The sequence below is a fragment of the Brassica rapa genome, chromosome A10 (assembly GCF_000309985.2).
Source record: "Brassica rapa cultivar Chiifu-401-42 chromosome A10, CAAS_Brap_v3.01, whole genome shotgun sequence".
Classification (NCBI taxonomy): Eukaryota; Viridiplantae; Streptophyta; class Magnoliopsida; order Brassicales; family Brassicaceae; genus Brassica; species Brassica rapa.
This window is the reverse complement of record NC_024804.2, coordinates 17,405,771-17,423,397: the sequence shown is the minus strand read 5'-3', so window position 1 is coordinate 17,423,397 and position 17,627 is coordinate 17,405,771. Positions and strand designations below refer to the sequence as shown.

General features: G+C 40.2%; 4 protein-coding genes across 5 annotated transcripts; 1 reads left to right on the top strand and 3 right to left on the bottom strand.

The window, feature by feature from the left end:
• Window positions 1–136: 136 nt before the first annotated feature.
• Window positions 137–1,847, bottom strand: LOC103846649. 2 transcript variants are annotated; one of them, XM_009123612.3, is made up of 4 exons: window positions 1,585–1,847; window positions 1,291–1,421; window positions 884–988; window positions 137–777 (listed from the first exon to the last, which is right to left on the bottom strand). In XM_009123612.3, exons 1-4 carry the CDS (start codon window positions 1,651–1,653, stop codon window positions 297–299), a joined length of 786 nt encoding a protein of 261 aa, XP_009121860.1. In that variant the 5' UTR covers window positions 1,654–1,847; the 3' UTR covers window positions 137–296. The 2 variants fall into 2 exon arrangements, with proteins under 2 accessions (XP_009121860.1, XP_033137889.1); XM_033281998.1 differs by having other exon boundaries at window positions 163–777; window positions 884–1,025; window positions 1,585–1,697.
• An 85-nt stretch (window positions 1,848–1,932) lies between these two features.
• Window positions 1,933–3,216, top strand: LOC103846648 (ankyrin repeat-containing protein P16F5.05c). The gene is made up of 6 exons (XM_009123611.3): window positions 1,933–2,151; window positions 2,228–2,315; window positions 2,499–2,563; window positions 2,645–2,713; window positions 2,791–2,840; window positions 2,918–3,216. The coding sequence occupies exons 1-6, from the start codon at window positions 2,101–2,103 to the stop codon at window positions 3,027–3,029; spliced, it is 435 nt and encodes a 144-aa protein (XP_009121859.1). The 5' UTR covers window positions 1,933–2,100; the 3' UTR covers window positions 3,030–3,216.
• A 3,137-nt stretch (window positions 3,217–6,353) lies between these two features.
• Window positions 6,354–8,430, bottom strand: LOC103846647 (protein LATERAL ROOT PRIMORDIUM 1). Its single transcript, XM_009123610.3, has 2 exons — window positions 7,297–8,430; window positions 6,354–6,960 (listed from the first exon to the last, which is right to left on the bottom strand). The coding sequence occupies exons 1-2, from the start codon at window positions 8,066–8,068 to the stop codon at window positions 6,647–6,649; spliced, it is 1,086 nt and encodes a 361-aa protein (XP_009121858.1). The 5' UTR covers window positions 8,069–8,430; the 3' UTR covers window positions 6,354–6,646.
• Window positions 8,431–10,576: 2,146 nt separating this feature from the next.
• Window positions 10,577–17,239, bottom strand: LOC103846646. Its single transcript, XM_009123609.3, has 2 exons — window positions 16,237–17,239; window positions 10,577–11,256 (listed from the first exon to the last, which is right to left on the bottom strand). The coding sequence occupies exons 1-2, from the start codon at window positions 16,453–16,455 to the stop codon at window positions 10,807–10,809; spliced, it is 669 nt and encodes a 222-aa protein (XP_009121857.1). The 5' UTR covers window positions 16,456–17,239; the 3' UTR covers window positions 10,577–10,806.
• Between the last annotated feature and the right edge of the window lie 388 nt (window positions 17,240–17,627).

The window sequence follows — 17,627 nt, the reverse complement described above, 5'->3', positions numbered from 1 at the left end:
GCAGCCTGCACCACCTAAAAATTGGCCAAAGTCAATGCAGCCCCCACCAAAACCCACTCTTCATTATCATCATTACAATCACTACTTAAATCCTCATTCCATATTGATCAATTTTCACATCATAACCTATATAATATGTCTCACTCACCACCAATGAGGCAATGATCAAGAAAGTTTGTAAAATTCAATAAACTAACAATGTTTTGTCGCTCAAACATTATTAGATTCTACTTTGCTATACGGTCAGTTGATTTTGGGGTTGGTTGATTTAATTACAGAGATACAACAACACTCGCTCACTTCCTTCCCAACCTAACCAAAAGAGCCTCGTGCTTTGCAGCTGCTACTGCTTCCGCAGCTTTGTTTGCAGCTTCACGCTTCATTGCCCTCTTGGCACGCCTTCCCGTTGCGGCACTGCTACTAGTCTTCTTCTCCTTTGGCTCACGTGAGGAAGAAGAAGAGCTGGAGGATTCAGAGGCAGAAGAAGCTTGGCCACCACCACCTCGGTGCTTATGCTGTGCCGGCCTTGCTTCTTGGCGGCCTGATCTGACAAAACCATTGTCACCCCACCTCCTGTTTCCTAAACGAAGACTTGAACCGTGCAAAAACTCGTCAAGGTCATCATCATCATCTTCCTCCTCCTCGTACTCAGGTGGAATGTCGAAATCGTAATTGTCAATGTCATGGTATGAGACCCGCTCCACTGCTTCAAGTGGCTTAAACCAGGATGCTCTCAGAAGGAGGCATACGCTCTCCTCGAACATAAAATCTTCCACGCTGCAGTTAAATATAACAGACAGAGTAAGTTTCAAAGGAAGAAACATAGATAAAGATAGTCAAGCAAATGGAGTTAGCAATGCAAATGAAGAAGGAAGATGTTTACCTGCCGTCAAGAGCGCGGTGAACATTGAGAAAATCAAATGGATGCTTACACTGTGGGCAGGTGTGTATCTCTTTGTAACTTGCCCAGCGGAGGATGCACGTCACACTATATATACATATAGATAGACATGAATCATACCCCTCTTAAGAAACGAAAAGAGAATCTCTATGTTAGTCCTAATTCAATACTAATCAAACAACACTTTATCTGCACACAGAATCATATGAAAGAACCAAAACGTAATAAAAGGCTTTTTTTTGGGATAAAATGAAGCAAACACCAAAGCCCACTAAACTGATCTGACCACAAAGAATAACTCACTCGGTATCGTATTGTACCAATATAAGAACATCAGTGATTAATCAAATCTGGATTAACCAAAAATGGAATCAATCAAGCAAACATACCAGTAAGCATGTTCACAGCCTTTAACCATAGCAGTTTCTTGAAGAGGTATAGTATCCAAGCATATTGCACAACACCCGCCATGGTTCCCGAAACTCAGCTCACTGCTCACTAGTTCAGCCTTCTTTCCATCCTAACATACAGACAACAGCTTGAATCAACCTTCTGAACTACTAATAAGGGTGGTTCAGATCATATACATCGTCCGTAAAGATTATTCATTCAAAGCTCAAAACGAATATGAATCAATTCAAAAAAGGAAAACAGCTAAAATTCAGGAGAGATTAAGACAAAACCTGATCTCCAGGAGACAAAAATTCAGCTTGGTTCAGATCATCAACGATCTGGATCAAGGAGGAACTCATGGTTCGGACAGCTAAAAAAACAATAGAGAAGAGTGGTCGGGATCCTCCGCAGTAACCGACCAAGGAGATTGTAGATCAGAGACAAGAACCCCCCACTTTGGGCCCCACTTTAACCTAGCGGTGTTAAATTTAACGATTTTTTTATTTTGGAGATCTCGCAGGCGTTTGCAGGAGGAGGTGCAGTGACGTTAGGTTTCCGTCAACACGTCTTTATCTCCCACGTGTTGGACACGTGTATCGCTCCCATTAATCTTTATCATTATAACATCTTTATTGGGTTTAAACGAATTGGGCTTGGGTTACTGCGAGCCCATGTTCATTGGGCCTTACTGTTTGTCCAGAAAAAAACATTTTTTTTTTGTTTAAAATTCAATATCGGACAATAACCCTAAACCTCTAGACTGAAAGCCCTCGGAGTTGAAAATTAGATTGTGTCCGGTGGAGAAGATGGGAGCAGAAACGGTCGTGGAAGCTGAGAAAATTGACGACTTGCTCGAGGTCTGCTGTCCTCTGTTCCTTTAAATCCATCCCTTGAGAACATTATTCGCAAATAATTGAGTTTATTGTGTGATAGGCAGCTAGATACAATGATATAGATGATCTCAAAAGCTTGGCCTTTGATGGTGTCTCTCTTAACTCTCGCGACTCCCAAGGCCGAACAGGTTTGCCAACTTTCTAATTAAAAAAAAAAGTTCTTCACTTTACTCCAATTACTTACTAGCTCCTTCTTCTGTAAATGCCATTGCTTTGATCATTTAAACACACACAGCCTTTACATTTGTGTGATGTTATATATTTATCTTGGGACATTGGTTATGTTTCATGTTTTCGATTCTATTTTACAGCGCTTCATATGGCCGCGGCGAATGGACATATGAGTATAGTGGAGTATCTCATCAGTCAAGGAGTGGTAAGAATCATCATAACACCAAATAGTTTTTGAGATGTTCATTTATTCTAAAAATGCTTCTTTTTTGTTTTTGGTAAGCAGGATATTAACGCTCTGAACGAGGAGAACAATGCTCCTCTGCATTGGGCTTGTTTGAATGGCCATATCGAGGTATATATCAAGTACCATCACTCACTTTTGAAAGAAGTTTTGTTTCAGGCTTAACTAAACTGGAAAGCTACTTGCAGGTTGTGAAGAAAATGATCTTGGCAGGAGCCAGTCTTAGTCTTTTGAACCGGTTTGTCTCTTAGATTCTTTTTTTCTTTTAAGAGTCTATCAGGTTGAACTAAACTGAAGCTTTGATTTATTTTGTAGGTACGAGCGGACTCCCATGGATGAAGCTATTGGTGCAGGGAAGATGGAGATTATAGATGCTATCAACACTACTGTTCCACAAATGGAACTTGAAAACACCACTGTTGCCTGACTTTAAAGATGCTTGTTCTCTCTCTCTCTCTGTAGTTTACAGCGTAGTTTTTATAATGTGGAAGTTTTGCGTTGTTATGTAGACTGATGGTTAGAACTGGAATCATCTGAATTCAAAATTCTACCAAAAAGATTATTGCTATCATTGATATTTCAAATGGATACAAGCTTAAGCATTAATGTTTAAAGATTCTCCACATCATTTTGACTAACTTTGGCTTATAGTAGATCAAACACAGAACAATTGTTTCCTTCTTTACCAATAAATTCTCAGCCTCAGAACATTACTAACAATCATGTGTAAAAGTATCTGCATGTAGTTCCCTACACTCCAAGTGTTTGCTCGGTTTTTGGTATACGCACGCCCTATTGGAAGAAAATGTTCTTGTGTATCAACTCTCAAGTAGTGTAGAACAAAACACTTCTTCTCTTTACCGTCCCCAAATCTTTTAAATGGTTTCAGACCAAATCTTATTGTCCAAAGTCAAAACGTTGATTTCAAAGCTCTTACACCTGTGTTCCACTGTTTCCACATGTTTGCTTAGTATACGAATCAACTACGAGCTATTTCTCACAACAAAATGATTTAAGCAAACTCAAGTTTATGTCTCTTATCATAAATTCATCCAAAAGATTAGAATAAGACGTAAAAGTGGTCATCTTTCGGTGCACCCCATGCCTTCTTTTTTTAAACATGTGCGCAGTGCACACCATTCATTCTCTTGAATGGTAGCAATATTAAACAAAGTAAAAAGTTATAATTATCCAATTTTGGTTTAGTACGAAGGGGAATGAATCTCTCTTTAATTACCAAATTCATGCACCTCTTGATTTACTTACTCGGCATCATTTGTCCTCCCCATTGTCACGTTGTCTCTGCACATGCCTTTCACTTTTATCAAACATTTTCATAGTCTTATCTTTACATCAGAGCTATTATAATAAAAGCCATTAGCAAACGTTTTCGCAGTTGGCAAACAAAATCATTTTGTAAACCTTTCGGCATAGACTCGTTCCTGATGCTGACGACCTATCCATGTCTCTTTATGATATAGTATATACTTTTATTTTGTCGGAATGATATATAACTTGAAAAATGGTTTTTGTCGTCAACAAATTTCACTCTCATTTTCTTATTGTCACATTCAATTTGGGAAAAAAGGTATGCTATGTCTATGTATTTAATCAGTGGTGGACGTAGCTTGTTGTGAAGGGTGTCAAATGACCCATGTGGATTTTTGGGGAAAAAACTTTTATATTTTGAAGTTAATAAACTAAGCAAATGTTACAAATTTTAGCTATTGACCCATATGTTATATGCTTATTATACAATTGACCCCTCTAGAAAGTCGAGCTGGCTCGGCCACTGTATTTAATTGATTACAAACAGAATGAAAGTAAAAAAAAAATATATATATATATATATATATATAGTCTTGTGTATTTACAAGTTACAACCTTGTAATCCTTCTTTTAATCAATGGAAGTGTTTAAAAAAAGGTACTTACAACCTGGGGCTTCTGTATATCGCACGGGCTGCTTTGACGCAAGCTTGCAATCGTTTCAAGGACTGTATAGACAGTTAACGGTTTTATGATTTACGAGCCTGGTGATCTAACTGAAATAGTGTACTTCTTATGTAATAATGTTTCGTTCGTTTTCTGATGTTAATCGGTTTCATCCCCAACAAAAACATCGTGGTTGAATTAGTGACTATGTTTTGTACTATGTCTGTGTGATGATTGACTGAATTACTGCACTTTGGTCTTATGTTTGTACTTTGTTTTGTGTAGTGATTGTACTAAGTAGAAAAAGGCTTCCAAATTATCATTGTGGTAAATGCAGAATTATAAGAGTAGTTTATAGTAACTTTCTATAAATATTTATCTAGATATATAGTCGGTGACTCGGTGTCACATATTGTAGATTTGAATGATTACACTTTCATGCCACACATGCATGCTACATAATATCGTACTTTTCGTAAAATTATATATTTATAGTACTTGTCCTCCACAATCTTTAAACCTTTATAGTTATTAAGTTATGGTCCTTATGGATCGCCAATGTGTGATGTTGTACGAACAGAGATTATGTTCATCATTCACCATACTCCACAATGACCACCAACTAGAAACCATATATGTCTGCAGCATGAACACAAATATTTGGTTTTAGTTCTTATAAGATCCATCTTCCACCGGTTAACAAACATGCTCTTCACTTTTATACAAATGTAACCCAAAGACATACATATATTAAATAGAAAGATCTGCGATAGATATTATTTATTTTGCGAGGGTGGACGAATATAGCGTTCGAAAGTTCAAAAAGTCTAAACCCTATAAAGGCTACGACAACGAAGTCGAATATATTAATATTTGTTTGTATGGTGGAGTGTTTGAAGGAATATATTATTATTATTTTGGTTTTATTCGTACATAAAGCAAATCGTAAACATATATGAGCGTTGAATTAATTTAGGTTCGAAATATTCAAATTCGCATTCAGTTTAGAAATATATATTTAAATGTAGTTCTCTCAAGTACAATAATTGGTTTCACCAAGTGTCTTCATGATTAAGCGTATTTTATTTCATCAAACAACCACATTCAAGTTTTAGAATTAGAAGGTTTCTTTCCTATTACAATGACACGTGTATGACTATTGAAATGCATTTTGTATCCAAACAAGAGTAAAGATGTTTTGATCTTAACAATTTGATGGGGGTTAATCTATGGTTTAGCATAATAGGTGCATGCTCATATCAATTTTGTAGACTGCATAGTTGTTTTTGCTATAAAAAAATTTACTTACGAGATGTTTTTGTAAGATGTAAATGTGAAGTCGGTAGAACTAAGCCCTTTGTCAAAAAAAAAGTCTCTAGAACTACGTTGTAATGCTCAGATATTTCAAAATATAAATTTTGAATTCGAATAAGTATCAAAATGTCAGTGATCGAACACCTATATGCTATATATACAGTACACAGTACACAGTGCACACCAACCTGCCTAGGTTGTAGCCACAAGATTACGAAGTCTCCTGCGTAATTAAATCCAAGTCAGCGAGAAAAGTGCAGCGATAGGCTCAGTGAGTCAGTTTATAGCAAAAACAGCTTTTGAGCCCTAACAATTAGGATGGGGAATAAGTTGAATAATAAAAAGGATGTAGAATTTAATTTGGGATTGGAAGAAAATCCAAATTTTTGATAAGAAAACAAATAAAAAGTTACAGTGAAGTAAATACCAACTAGATTTTTACTTGAAATAACTAGTACAATAGCATGGAGTTGACAAATGATATTACAATAATATATGCTAAGTAGATTTAAGTTTTTCTACATATATTATTAACATGTACAATTACTTTAAAATTCGTGGAGAAATGCATTGTTTTGTATCAGAAGAAATAGAAACAAAACAATTAAAGACCGTAATAATATTTTTTTAAATAACAACTTTTCTCCACCAATTAAGGTAAAAAAAAAAGGCATCTGCCAAGAATGTTTGTCGTAGCATTAGCAGTACTTCGTCCACATGGACAATTCTTTTGTATCCAACCCCATTCGCAAAAAGAAAAAGAAAAACATCAAGATTAGGAAATTGTTAAGATAGTTTAACCGTAAAAACCCCCTGAACCACCACCACCGTAGAGATTTGGCGGCGGATCAAGATTAGGCTGTGAGGCAACAGACACACCGTTATTGTTATCAGCTCCCCCACCTAAATGCAAGTCTGACATATTAGGAAAACCTTCTTTCGGTTCAAGCCCTTGATCATACAAGAAGCCTTTAAAGACATGGCCACCTATTTTCACCACCGCCTGGTATGCGTACTCGTCGTCCCCGTCCTCCACCGCCGTGACTCTCACACACTTGAACACAGCCGCGGCCCTAACCTGCCCCGGCCAAGCTTCTCTTGGTCCTCCGTCTTGCACATATAAAACATCATTATTATTCGTTATCACCATAATTGTAACCACTGTTCACTAACATCAAACATTCACTTTTCACCAATACAACTGATTATAAACAATGTAAACTATTTATAACATTAAAATGGTTGAATTAAATCAAGTTCCTTATAACCTAAACCGAAAATTAAAAATATCTAACCGATCTACACTATGTTATGTTGTTTGTTACCTCATTCTGAAACAAAAACCTTGATCAATTGATAATCAACAAATGTTAAATGCATATATATATACAAATATGAATTTATGTAGAGATTATGTGCATACAAGTTAATGTAACGTAAACATACCTTGCCGGCTGGAGCTGGTATCGAAACTCTGAGGAGGCGTGTTAGAAGTTGAAGTATGAGAAGTGGCTTGTTGTTGTTGTTGAGACCCAACGATCCTCGGCTTCTTGGTCCCCGAGGACGTCGACGCGGTGGGCATGACCTGCCGTTCTCTCCTACGAGCCGCAGAGACCCACGTGCTCTTCACGTGAGTCGAACAATCAAAGCCGCGGCTCTTGCAGCACGTCCTGCACCGCCTCTGCTTACACTCTTTCTTCGCCTGGTTTCCACAGTCTTGACACGTGGCGGTTCCTGACGCGGCCGAGCCAGACCCCGAGTTGTTCGAGCTAGACGCCACCGCTGTCTGATGAGCACTCTTGAAGTGAAGATACTGCGTCTGGTTGTGGCTGTTGTTATTGTTCTGCCATCTCCGGCTGTCTCCGAGGAAGTTAATGTCGGTGTCCTCCACGTTTTGCTGATGCGGCGGAGCCGCCGTGAGTAGAGGAATCATTCCAACGCCGAGCGCTGCATTACTGTTGATCTGGTCGGATCCAGATACAACTCCGGCGTTCTGGTGGTGGTAAGCCGGAGCAACAAGGTAGACGTCTCTTAGACCGACCATACCCATCTCCGCAGCCGCCGGCGACGACGGGAGGCCATAACGGAGGGAGGATCCGAGAGGCCAGGATGGAACGCCGGCGGCGGCGGAAGTTGAGGCTAAACCACCGTGGACAACAGATGGACCAGCATTAAAGCCAAGAGATAGATCCTCGGTGGCGCGTGAAGATGTCGTCATCGTAGCCGCCCAGTCGGTGAAGGCACCGGAATCCGACGTCGGTAGATTATGCCTCCTCGTCGTTGCCACAGCTGATCAAATCAAAACCCTAACTCCCCACAGATTATATATTAAAAAAAACAATAACTCTCTCTTTGTTATTAACTAAACAAGCCAGCACAATAGCTTCAATGTACATAACCCATAAACCTATAAATGCTTCTTTCTTTTTCAGAAAATCTAAAATAAAATCTGTGATGTAGAAGAAGATACTGCAATCTACTGTCACTAACTGATATGTTCTTGTACTCTCTTGTGGATCTTCTTTTGCCTCTCCCTTAAAAACAAACTCTGTGATGATGTATGTTTTGTTTCCTTCTTCTAGTATTTAAATTTTTATGTTTTTCTCTGATTTATTCTTTATCAGATGACAAAGGTCACCACCAGCGCTCGTGCGCGTGGCACCACTTGCTCGTAAACCATTTTCGGATTCTGTTTCCTGACGAACCGGCTGTAACCGGTTCACTCTTTCTGGTACACCACAAATAAGCAGAAAGTCATAGTAACTTGCAAACTTTATGGTAGGTACGTAAATCGTTTATGAGGCCATCCTTCAGGCATATCTTTTCCCGCATTATCTTGGACAACAACAAAAAAAACTATTTAGGCGTTAGTTCTCAATTGGTTTATATATGCATATTTTTACGTACGTTTCAAAAAAAAAAGCCGCATTACAAAAAAATAAAAATAAAAGTTTTAAAAGGAGAAGATTTGGTTTGAGTTATGCACGTGAAAGAAGAACACTTTCAATAAAAGGTTAGTCGGCTCCTCCCCACGCTTTGCGGCCGTCGAATCATTGCTTTTTCTTTTGAGCTATTTGTGCTAAATTACATAAACCCACGGTCCTTTATTTAACACGGCCCTAAACCCATATTGTCTTGTAACATATAAGTATACTTTCTTTTTGCTAAAATGTAAATATCGTATTAATGATTTGAAAATTTTACGTGGTGTAAGATCTAAAATCTGAGCCAATCCGGCAAAAAGAAAGAAAAAAAACAGAGTGGATCAATTACAAAAAAAAATCCAAAAGAATAAGTTGATTTATCTCAGCCACAAATGCATAAGTAACTTGAATTTCTTCCGCTGCTTCCTGGCGTGAATGGTGTTTCTAACCTCCCTATCAATGCCTTGAAACACTATCATATAAGTATACTTGTGTGCTCTACTTGATAAATTTGTAGACTTATTTCCACACAGTGTTACAAAATTGTATACACAATGGATATAAGTTTCACTGAGTAACTTGTCTCTTCAAATATGTAGTATGCACAATGTGACACACTATGCGGAAATAAGTCTACAAATTTATCAAGTAGAGCACAAAAGTATACTTATATGTTTGAATGTCATTAGGGTTATTATCAAACAAAATACATTACAACATAGAGTAGAAAACAAATCGCCAGTTCAATATTTTTCCCCATCAGTCAATGGTCCTCTTTTTCTATCGTAGTCGCTTGCTCTCGTTGATTTTTAAAACCTTGGAAATTAACTCTTGAATACGAGATTATATGAGTGATTGTGAAATATATTATTTACAAGGATTTTACGGAAATAAAAGGAAGAAAGTCTATAAAAATCTCAAAATACTAAAAAATAAAAGCATGTAACAGTAATATTTATGACAAAGTAAAAGAAAAGGAGCAGAAGGCACGGGGCTCAAGAGAAGAAAATGTTTAACAAGGACCAATAATGGAGGAAGTCGAGACAAAGACGAATGCTTCTTTGCCTAATCGGCGGAAGGTGGCGTGTTGTCTCACTTCTCTCCGACATGCGTTTCCCCCACGCGCCTGGTTTCACCCCTTTTATTTTTTTTAAGAACCGGGTCCCCAAACTGGCCGCCGGTTCATGATTAAGATGACTTGACGGTTTGGGTTTTGGTTTTTGGAAGCGAGCGAACCTTGCAATCGGGTTTTGAGTTTGTTGCACTGCTCCTTGTCGTAGAGTCTATATCTTATAAGTCAATTATTCAATGAAATTTGAGTTATAATGCATTTACTGTTGTATCTTAGACATCCATATACTAAACACGAAAATCTACCACATGTAGAAATTATGAGAGAATTTTCATATATTAAAGTTGTACGTATAGATTAGGATTTGCATCTTGAAAATGCCGAAGGCCAATTTAGAGGATTGCATGATTTTTTACGTCTCTAAATAAACAAGTGCAAAACCAATTCAAATATACATCCTTCCAATATTATAAAGTCACCTGAGCTGACAATAAAAATGCATTTTATTGGCAACAGATAATATTCAAAGTTGAAACAGTAGCCATCGTCATTTGGAGGCACTGCGACGAAATAGAAGAATAAGTCGTGAATTTTTAAATTTATCCTATCATTTATTCATTTTATAAGACTATCAAATGAAGCCAAATAAAGTATATGACATAGCTCAAATTAATTGACATGCGACGCAGATTTGAATTGTCAAGGATGAACCATATATCATATCTACATGTTGGAGCACCTCGCAAATTAACTGATTAAATACTTCATTGAAATGCTACATAAACATGCAAATTGTCAACTTGTTCATGCATGACGACTAGCTTGTAACCAAACAATACAAACCAAACATCCAACTAACCACTCTAATACTTTGTTTTTTTCCTTTTTTTTTATCTTTCCAATTTTGACTAAACATATACAAAAGATATCTAAATAATAATAGTATGTTTCATGACTTGATCAATTCACTTCTTGTTGCCTCCGAACAATCCCCAAGAACCTTAGTGGAGAAACCCTAATCTCATGCTCAGAGATCGTCTGCAACTTCGGCGACCATACATGCTCTCTCGTTCCGACAAGCTGATCATAATGCTTCTTTAACTCGGGAGAATTACAAATGTCTTTGCTTTCAGCACAATCTATTATTACCTCGTCTTCGCTGACGTTTCTCCTTTTGCATATAAGACTCAGGATAAAATGAGGAGAAACTTTTATTAGAATCTTCCCGTTTAGTCCCTTTGAATACTCGAACGGTGGCGGACTCGACGGGGCGGTGAAATTCAATGGCGGTGGTTTAGTCGACGGAGCATTATCGAGACTAGAGTTGAAGATGGAGATACACGAAGTGGTTAAGATTCTATAGGCGAAACGTTCGATTGGTAAGACGAAATAGGTTTGACCTGGGATGAGATTGTAACGGCCCGGTTCCTGGCCCATAAAAATTTCCCAAAGAATATGGGCTTCTCTACGGCCCATTTAGCAAAACCCTAGGGCTTCCCCTTCCCTTTACTATAAAAAGAGATGCAGTCTCCCTTTCTGCCTCATCACAAATCTGAAGCGAAGCCCTGCAGAGAATTCCCGGAGGTCGAAAACCCTAGCCGTCGAGCTCTCTCTCTCTCTCTCCTGCGCCGTCTCTCTCTCTCTCCTCTCTCTCTCCCGCGTGTCGCTCTCTCTCTCCTCGCCGTCACCCTCTCTCTCTCCTCGCCGTCGCACGCTCTCTCTCTCTCTCCCTCTCGCCGGCGCCGTGAAGTGGTGGTGCTGACCAGATCTCAACCTTCTCAAATCCTCGTTTCCAGATCCAGATCCAGATCTAAGACTAAGGTGGAGTGTTTCGAACCCAACCTTCTTTCATGGTTCTGTATACTCCTTTATGTTGGAGTTAGGCTTGATTAGACCCTGATTGGGAGTTAGGTTGATAGGACATGGTATTGCTAGGATGATAGATGAATGAATCATGATGCATAAGAACCCTCATACTGATAAATGGGACTTGATGAACTGAATTGAATTGTCGTGGTAATGATTGATTGGTAGTTGATACTTGTATGTTTGGTTGTGTTGTCCCATGTGTTGTTGTGATTGAAGTTAGGATGCTAGAGAGGAACAAATGCTAGGATGATAGATGAGCAATGATTATAAACGTTATTGAAGTAGAACTTGAATGCGATGTGTATTGTGTGTGACACCGATAACGGGTGGCGTCTAGTGATTAGTCCAAGTTCAAGTATGAATGAAAAGGGAAAGTAATTGGGAATGGGGAGGATTAAGTGAAAACGATAAGGAAGTGAAATGATAAGTAAAAGTATGAAAGAAGGATGTTAAGGTTAAGCATGGGTGGGAAAGCATATAGAGAGTCTAAGGTTTGTAGGTGGGGTAAGTGGTCCAAGCTAGGTATCCATAGGAGATGTGGCGAATCCACATGAATATGGAAGCACCCATAGGAGATGTGGCGAATCCACATGAATATGGGGTAGAAGCCTAGTGGGGGGCTACCCACTGAGGAAAAGAGGAAAAGAGGAAAAGAGGAAAAGATGAAAAGTTGAAAAGGATGTGCATTGTAGGGTTTTAGCTCATGGTCGGGTAACGGGGAGTTAAAGGTGTCATAGGGTCGGGTCGGACGGACAAGAGGAGTCGGTTAAGTCTAGGGTTTGACGCGTGTGGCAATGAGTGAGATCATTGTATTGATTGATCGCTAGGTTGTTAGAAATGAATGGAAGTGATTGTGGAAATTGCAGATAACATTAGGAAATGATGAAAATGCATTAACTGATTGTAGTGGCTAGTCAGTCCTAGTTCCCGCATGGAGTAGTATAGAGTGTCATGCGGGCAGGCTGGTCTAGAACCACTTCACTGAGTAACTTGTTGCTCACCCCTCCATTTCCATTTTTCCTGTGCGCAGGACTGTAAGTAGAAGTATATGGATGTGGGTATGACGGTATTTCAAAGAAGGTTATGCGCTCGTCTCTCGGGACCAGTAACGGGACACGTAGGGTTGTCTAGATGAGTAGACACGTGTCCATAACGCCCCTTCGATAACCCCGGTCGGACTCCGGGGAATCGGGCTGTTACAATTGGTATCAGAGCGGGTTAAGATCCCTTAGTTCTGTCCTAAGGGATCGGCATTTCCGACGTTTAAAAAAAAAAAAAAAAAAAAAAAAAAAATATTTTTATATATTTCGTTTTCGGAAAAAAAAAAAAAAAAAAAAAAAAAAAAAAAAAAAATTTTTGCAATATTACTAAGTATTTTCGGATTGTGAAAGAATTAATTGAAAATCCCACTATACCCATACTTCTATTATGGTTCTGATTGAAATCTTATTGCAGGATGTTTCGCTTGACCATTACGAGTGGAGGATGCCGCGTATGCACTACGGACGGAGGAACACCAGGGAGTATGCCCAAAGGCGTCACTATGACAGGGAGGGTAACTTGGTGCTACCCATGTTTCCGGATCCTGAAGAACAGTACAGGGAGTTCCCATTCAGGTACCCGCACGAGCAGACTGTGAGGCATAAGGTGTTGATGCCTCATTTCCAGAGGATGGCTATGGAGACACGCCTACTGCAGGGCAATGCGAGATTCCAGCTCGCAACCGAAGAGGGACCCCCGAGGAAGCGTGGCCGTCCCTGCAAGACGCCAAGTGCAGCAGGGGGACCCCCAAGGGTGTTCACCGGGAAGTGCCAGTGTGGAGTACTGAGCAAGAATGCTCAGGAGGACCGATCAGTCGCTGGATACACGGAGGACTTCATCAACCAAGCCAAGCTGTGCAAACCGAAGAATGCAGAGACGTGGTGCATATGGTATAAGAACGGGCTACGCCAGGAGCTCCAGGCGCAGCTGAGGGGTGTTTTGGAGCCCTTGGAGTTCGCGTTAGTGAGGCGGATGGCAGGTTTCGCCATGGAGGCAGAAGAGAAGATTGCAGCCGATAAGGCCGCTCTCTCGAGCATGGAAGGAGGAAACCCGGGTGGGGACGTCGATGGCCATGAGGTGCCGGTAGGGACACCCGCTAAGGGAAAGCGGGGGCGTCCGCGAAAACCACCTGCAGTAACATGTGATTGTGACGTACTGGTCCAGATGGTTCAGAAGCCACGCAAGGTGAGAGATTACCTGGAGGAGTTCTTGGATACGGCCAAGATGTGTCAACCGAAGCCAGCTGAGGAGTGGTGTCATCTGTTTAGGGCCGGGCTACGTGGGGATATTCGTGAAGAACTCGTGGGAGTCCTGGAGCCTCTGGAATTTGCACTGGTGAGAAGGATGGCTAACCAAGCACTGCATGCGGAGGAGTGGTTGGCGGGAAAGGAGGCGGAGGCCGAGGAGGACCGCGTCGCAGAGGGCGATGAAGACCTGGGATCCGAGTCCCGCTGCCCCTCGCCATGTCAATGTGGCTAGACGAGATCCTAGAGACGATTCGTAGGAGTAGGACACGTGTTTCGCTATTGGTTTTATTTCGTTTATTGGTTATTGGAGTTGGTGTTCCTTCCCTTATTTACGGCATTCTGTATTGTGCAGATGTGCTGGGTTTTCTTTTACAAACTATTGTAGTCCTACTCTTTTTTTTTATTTATGACATTCCTTCGTTGGTTTTAAAGATCCCAGTAGAGTTATCGTGTCATGTATGCCTCCCTTGATTGTTGTGTGAATGTGTGAATCCATTTTGGTAACGAACGATTGGTCTGAAAGATGTGGGCTTTGGAATTCGGGGACGAATTCCGATTAACGGGGGAGGATTGTAACGGCCCGGTTCCTGGCCCATAAAAATTTCCCAAAGAATATGGGCTTCTCTACGGCCCATTTAGCAAAACCCTAGGGCTTCCCCTTCCCTTTACTATAAAAAGAGATGCAGTCTCCCTTTCTGCCTCATCACAAATCTGAAGCGAAGCCCTGCAGAGAATTCCCGGAGGTCGAAAACCCTAGCCGTCGAGCTCTCTCTCTCTCTCTCCTGCGCCGTCTCTCTCTCTCTCCTCTCTCTCTCCCGCGTGTCGCTCTCTCTCTCCTCGCCGTCACCCTCTCTCTCTCCTCGCCGTCGCACGCTCTCTCTCTCTCTCCCTCTCGCCGGCGCCGTGAAGTGGTGGTGCTGACCAGATCTCAACCTTCTCAAATCCTCGTTTCCAGATCCAGATCCAGATCTAAGACTAAGGTGGAGTGTTTCGAACCCAACCTTCTTTCATGGTTCTGTATACTCCTTTATGTTGGAGTTAGGCTTGATTAGACCCTGATTGGGAGTTAGGTTGATAGGACATGGTATTGCTAGGATGATAGATGAATGAATCATGATGCATAAGAACCCTCATACTGATAAATGGGACTTGATGAACTGAATTGAATTGTCGTGGTAATGATTGATTGGTAGTTGATACTTGTATGTTTGGTTGTGTTGTCCCATGTGTTGTTGTGATTGAAGTTAGGATGCTAGAGAGGAACAAATGCTAGGATGATAGATGAGCAATGATTATAAACGTTATTGAAGTAGAACTTGAATGCGATGTGTATTGTGTGTGACACCGATAACGGGTGGCGTCTAGTGACTAGTCCAAGTTCAAGTATGAATGAAAAGGGAAAGTAATTGGGAATGGGGAGGATTAAGTGAAAACGATAAGGAAGTGAAATGATAAGTAAAAGTATGAAAGAAGGATGTTAAGGATTAAGCATGGGTGGGAAAGCATATAGAGAGTCTAAGGTTTGTAGGTGGGGTAAGTGGTCCAAGCTAGGTATCCATAGGAGATGTGGCGAATCCACATGAATATGGAAGCACCCATAGGAGATGTGGCGAATCCACATGAATATGGGGTAGAAGCCTAGTGGGGGGCTACCCACTGAGGAAAAGAGGAAAAGAGGAAAAGAGGAAAAGATGAAAAGTTGAAAAGGATGTGCATTGTAGGGTTTTAGCTCATGGTCGGGTAACGGGGAGTTAAAGGTGTCATAGGGTCGGGTCGGACGGACAAGAGGAGTCGGTTAAGTCTAGGGTTTGACGCGTGTGGCAATGAGTGAGATCATTGTATTGATTGATCGCTAGGTTGTTAGAAATGAAAGGAAGTGATTGTGGAAATTGCAGATAACATTAGGAAATGATGAAAATGCATTAACTGATTGTAGTGGCTAGTCAGTCCTAGTTCCCGCATGGAGTAGTATAGAGTGTCATGCGGGCAGGCTGGTCTAGAACCACTTCACTGAGTAACTTGTTGCTCACCCCTCCATTTCCATTTTTCCTGTGCGCAGGACTGTAAGTAGAAGTATATGGATGTGGGTATGACGGTATTTCAAAGAAGGTTATGCGCTCGTCTCTCGGGACCAGTAACGGGACACGTAGGGTTGTCTAGATGAGTAGACACGTGTCCATAACGCCCCTTCGATAACCCCGGTCGGACTCCGGGGAATCGGGCTGTTACAGAGATAGTCGTCCATGGCTAGAGCTGGAACCGGACGGCCGATGAAGAATGAATCTGCATGGCACACGATTTGATCAGGAAATTCAAACATGATTTCTCCAGCAACATGTTTCTTGGAGTCGCGTAGGGTTTTGGTGGATCCGCACTCAAAGAAAACTATCGTGACAATTGCTTGGCGTCTACGGATTATTGGGAAACAAGAAATGATTAGAGATTTTTTCATATTTTTGCAGAGAGATAGAGATAGAGAGGTTTTGTTTTTGAGTTTGAAAGTTATGGATTGTCGTATTGTAAGAGAACCGATATATAGAGGGACTTGTATTCATGGTCTTTGTGTTTTGTTTATAGCCAAAAGGTAGCCACTTGAAGGAGTTGACCTTTTGATATGGTCAAACACTCCGGGATTTGCCTATGCATTTCATTTGATCAGGCCGGTTCTTTGGTCAATCCTCTCGGCTTTGATCCTGATCATCTCCTTTTTTTCTCAGCATAAAGCTACATTTTATAATGTTTTTTATTATAATTATTACACAATAGTCGTGGAAGTGGTTACACACAATCACACAAACATTAATCTTTCAAGGGGTTTTATATATTTCATTACAACACGTTGAGCTCGTGATTTTTCTCATGGCAACTGTGCCAAATGACGAATTAATATAATTAATGGTCCAGATTCTTACTCCCTGATCTCATCTGTTATCCATCATTTTCCTTGTTTACGCTGTCAATAATCATTAAACATATCCCCGGCGGCAGAAATATGGTTTAATTCAGTTCACCACTTGAACCTTTGAAAAATATGGTCTTTGTGTTTTCACATTAAGGTAACAACTTGAACTAGCGATGGTTAGGCTAAGGTTTATAATCAACAAAACATTGAACATATTGTAAATATTTTAATTATGTAATTTGTCATTAGTAGGATAATTATTTCTGTCGTTTTTATCAAAAAAACATTGAACATATTTTAACTTTTTTGTTCAATTAAAAACCAAAACCCAAAGTTGATCAAATGGAGAAAATGGTGAGAAGCTCTTATTAGTTACCCTGATTTTGAAAATCTTAGTTTAATTTAATTTGTTCTTTAGTTTCTAATTCTGAAGGAAATAGAAAACAAAATTTTAAATTACATGTGTGTTGACCAACCCAAAAAGAAAACAAACATTATAAATGGGCCTCCAGTATTTTACCCAAAAGGATGATGTATGCTGATGTTTTCAAATTCATAGTCAAGACACGGGCCTCCTGATTCAATCGCGCACTCAAATTAATACACAAAAACCCGTTATCCTAAAGCGTATGTTTTTGTTGACTAGAAGTCTATAATACGTTGCCATGCTGGTGCTTATAGTATGACAAATTCTTGATTTAACTTTCTCACTTTTCATCTTG

Bases quoted from the DNA above. Each gene is read 5' to 3' on its own strand.
- LOC103846649 (XM_009123612.3), bottom strand. From the start codon at position 1,653: ATGAGTTCCTCCTTGATCCAGATCGTTGATGATCTGAACCAAGCTGAA. The intron at 989-1,290 runs GTATGTTTGCTT...ATGTATATATAG, and splicing joins GGCTGTGAACATGCTTACTG to TGTGACGTGCATCCTCCGCT. The intron at 778-883 runs GTAAACATCTTC...ATTTAACTGCAG, and splicing joins CACCGCGCTCTTGACGGCAG to CGTGGAAGATTTTATGTTCG.
- LOC103846648 (XM_009123611.3), top strand. From the start codon at position 2,101: ATGGGAGCAGAAACGGTCGTGGAAGCTGAGAAAATTGACGACTTGCTC. The intron at 2,152-2,227 runs GTCTGCTGTCCT...ATTGTGTGATAG, and splicing joins AAATTGACGACTTGCTCGAG to GCAGCTAGATACAATGATAT. The intron at 2,841-2,917 runs GTTTGTCTCTTA...TTTATTTTGTAG, and splicing joins AGTCTTAGTCTTTTGAACCG to GTACGAGCGGACTCCCATGG.
- LOC103846647 (XM_009123610.3), bottom strand. From the start codon at position 8,068: ATGACGACATCTTCACGCGCCACCGAGGATCTATCTCTTGGCTTTAAT. The intron at 6,961-7,296 runs GTATGTTTACGT...TATATGTGCAAG, and splicing joins TACCAGCTCCAGCCGGCAAG to ACGGAGGACCAAGAGAAGCT.
- LOC103846646 (XM_009123609.3), bottom strand. From the start codon at position 16,455: ATGAAAAAATCTCTAATCATTTCTTGTTTCCCAATAATCCGTAGACGC. The intron at 11,257-16,236 runs CTCTGTAACAGC...GGCCGTTACAAT, and splicing joins CTCTAGCCATGGACGACTAT to CTCATCCCAGGTCAAACCTA.